Consider the following 3,538-nt stretch of genomic DNA (forward strand, 5'->3'; position numbering starts at 1 on the left):
TTGCATTTTCCTCGCTCATCTCGGGGTCTTATATTTCACAAAATCCATCCAATATGCTTCTATCGGTTCTCCCTTGTCGAGTACTCCAGGGCGCGAAAACTTGGCCCTGACCAGAAACACGAATTACGGAGCGAACGGAATCTATACTGTCAATAGTACATAATTATCACTATAATAATCATGTCATAATATATAATCTTATTAATAATAGTAATTAGTGATAATATTATAATGATATCATATACATGTATAAATATATAACGATAAACCTTGATATAAATTTTCACTGCGCGTTGTGCGTGAATGATGAACTATTTTGCAAGGTAAGTATTAAAGAGTTGAATATTTATTTATTATTACGATCTCAAATCTAGTCCATATACAGTGCGTGTCAACTTGATATGCAGATGGAATTTTCCGAGATGAATAAGAATCGTTCTGAATCTATATCGCATGAACAATATGAACATTGCTATGAACATGTACTGTGATGATGACAACCTTTTCGAGACCATGATAGCGACGACAAGCTGTTCACTATCGTTAATCCCGGAATAGAAAACGCACATTCTCCACATTTGCATATCATCAAATTGGCACACTGTTTATTATATTCATTATATTTATATTATCGAAATTTCACCCTAGTGATATGAAGAAAACGTTAGTGAAAAACATATTTCGCGACTAGTACAGGTCGCGAATATCGCGTTTTCACCGGCTTTTACGCCACTTCACGTAAAACGGGCAGTCGTGAAACTCCATTATACCATTGCCGATTCCTGATCAATATTAAACTATATAAAACTTTTTTCATGACTACGCCCATTCAAAAATATGCAGAAAACCACAAAGAAAATATTAGTTCTCGGGGCGATCCTTTCCTTAGCAGTAATAGTTCACGGGTTTTGAGCGTGAGCTCCACTTCAAGTCACTAATACCTAATACTAATATTTCTATTACCGGTAACACACCGTGTTGTCATTTTTGTTTCTTGTGATGATAAAAGCCATAGCATCCTGATCATACAACTTCTCTTGTCTGCTTATCAACTTGGGCGAATCATGAGGAGCCTAATACACCACGATATGCATAGCAAGAAATATCTTCGCGATCCACCACGACTAAAAGTCGATTATTCCTTACTGGTATCATGTTATGTAAAGAGACGCGCTTGCTGTTATCAAATCCAGTAGCGTCGGGAGCTGCCTCAAAAACCTTCAGAGCTGACATGTTTAAAAGCAATAACACCTGCATAAGGTCGCAGGTTCGAATCCCAGGGCCTCCAATTTCACATATCAACACCATCTTCCCAAGACTACGTCAAGAGACTCGCGTTACCATCTTCCCAGAAGTCGAAGCAACCCTTCCACTAAGGCGAGCGCGCGGCCGGATTCCATACCACTCCTTCGCCACATCACAGTCACCATCCCCCTTCGTGAGCATCAGCTATCCTGTGTGAGCTCCTTTTTCATCCTCCTACTCTGAGCAAATCTCGACAGGGGTTTCCCATTACTCGATACGGCCACCATCGGCCCCGCGGTGGCGCACTCTTTAACCTCTCCAACCAGATCAATCGGAGCCTCCATCACATGCTCACCATACAGGTCAACCAGGGGGCCTGTCAAGTCGTACTTCAGAGGACCCGGGTTCGATTCCCACAGCCAGCATTATTACCAACACTGCGTTTGATCTCCTCCTCACTCGGCGGCCAATACGCCTCCACTAACTTCCCCAAAAAGCCCCGATTGCTGAGGACATGTTGTCGTCTCGACGCCAACAACTCCACTGCTTCACACAGACTCTAATGACATGGTACCACTTCGGGCCTAAAATGAATCTTACCATCCTTGGACCTCGGATTCCTCCACAAAGCCACGCACACAGCAGTGCACAGCTCCTATTATATCCCTGCATGCAGTGTATAAACACTGAATGCCCATTTGCGATTCCTCGATCTACACACATCGCCACCTGAGCTAAAATTTTCAACCAACTTTTAATGGACACTGCTGACCTCATCAAAATGCTTCTCGATTGGATACCGGGGCATATCCTCAGCCGCAATAGAAACATATCTAAAGCCACTATATGAACCTTGCCCCTTCACTGAGATCCTCCTACTCTATATGACCTCCTAGTTTACCCTTATAATATTCCTCTTGAAATCGGACATCCTTGTATGGATTAGGACCGCCGACAACGTCAGCTTGTAGTCGAGCCAGAGCACCTACCGATACGAAGAGGCTCATAGAATGGATATTCACGAGGTAATGCAGTAGTACGAGTACGCGTGAAAATAGTGACATTTCTGTTTGAGACTAACCTCCGTATTTTTACATCAACATGATAGTGATAAAAACCGACTACCTATATTCCTTGTGTGGAAGACTCTCTCAAATTGCCATAACGACTCCTTTCACACTGTATATAACCGTCAACTCACACTGAGCCCCGGCACAGTTAATAATCGTTCCGATATCTCGACGTTTTAACTCCGCAAAGTTACACGCATCGTCCAACCCTCCTACATATACCTTACTACTACCACCACCGCCGCCCTCAGTCGAATATCTAAAACCAATACTGTCGTCAACACGCTCACATGATCTACTACTACATTTCAGTCGCCGAGAAATCTTCTAATTCGTTGAGACCGTTCAAGAAGGCCTCCACGTCTAAAGTTGCCAGAGGATTTCTACAGAAAAAATGTGTAAAACCCAAGTCGGTGTGGTATTACTTCTCCTCCTTCTTCGTCACCCTTAATGAGCTCCTCTTGATAACCCTACAGAGGTGGTCCACTCGCTTGCGTACGGCTCGCCGACGATCCATATGCAAACCACGGCTACAACGAAGACCATAACGAGTTTTAAGGACTACTCCGAAAACCAATATGAACAAAAATGTGACGATTTTGTTAGTGTGAAAAGAATTGTAAATACGGTAGACTGTACCAAATCACATGTAAACGTTTATCAATACGCTTGAGTCAAGGGTAGCGATCAACGTTACACTTATTATTTCAATAACGTACTTTCAATTTATGACTTAAGGCTTTGACCAGTGGAAGAAATAATAAATAAAACCCGCAGAGTAGCGGCCGGAGGAACAATGACGTGAAATGAGAACCCGGTCCACCCCACCCCGAGTGAAGTTACAATGGGCATGTCACATAGGAGAGAATAGCTCCTAGAAAGGATGAAAAATCGATAGACAAGACGGATCAACGCAGATTAACTACGGGGTCCAATAAACCTATTTTAAAACTCGAAGTTGATTTCGTAGCAGCTATTTGGCGATTTTGAGCCGTCACACGCGTTAGGGAAACTCAAGATTTGCAAGTGGCCTCAAGTCATGTGCGTCTTCAACGACGCAAGCTGAGGATTACCTTCACGTTCCCTCGGGGAGAGTTTTGTGGTGGATCTCGCATACCGTACAGTTTAGTGCTTGTTGTTAAGAGTAAATGCCCCGACGTAGTAGTGCTCGCTCGAGTGGACCTCGCCGTTCGCCCTCTCCTAGTAGCAGTAGTGGAGGTAGG

The 3,538-nt window shown here is 43.4% G+C and overlaps 2 protein-coding genes across 2 annotated transcripts in view; both read right to left on the reverse strand.

The window, feature by feature from the left end:
* Pmar_PMAR016588 (hypothetical protein) overlaps positions 1 to 1,233 on the reverse strand; it is a gene marked incomplete at both ends in the record, with an annotated part of 1,939 nt that extends 706 nt beyond the window's left edge. The window contains 3 exons of the mRNA XM_002780347.1: positions 40 to 106; positions 964 to 1,073; positions 1,147 to 1,233. Coding sequence (XP_002780393.1) covers positions 40 to 106; positions 964 to 1,073; positions 1,147 to 1,233 — 264 coding nt within the window. The remainder of the gene's footprint in view (positions 1 to 39; positions 107 to 963; positions 1,074 to 1,146) is intronic.
* A 143-nt stretch (positions 1,234 to 1,376) lies between these two features.
* Pmar_PMAR016589 (map kinase phosphatase, putative) lies at positions 1,377 to 2,832 on the reverse strand (the record flags this gene model as incomplete). Its single annotated transcript, XM_002780348.1, has 8 exons — positions 1,377 to 1,621; positions 1,678 to 1,804; positions 1,846 to 1,974; positions 2,018 to 2,078; positions 2,125 to 2,230; positions 2,447 to 2,574; positions 2,621 to 2,698; positions 2,741 to 2,832. 8 exons carry the CDS (start codon positions 2,830 to 2,832, stop codon positions 1,446 to 1,448), a joined length of 897 nt encoding a protein of 298 aa, XP_002780394.1. The 3' UTR covers positions 1,377 to 1,445.
* Between the last annotated feature and the right edge of the window lie 706 nt (positions 2,833 to 3,538).

Source organism: Perkinsus marinus (assembly GCF_000006405.1).
Source record: "Perkinsus marinus ATCC 50983 genomic scaffold scf_1104296944406, whole genome shotgun sequence".
Classification (NCBI taxonomy): domain Eukaryota; phylum Perkinsozoa; order Perkinsida; family Perkinsidae; genus Perkinsus; species Perkinsus marinus.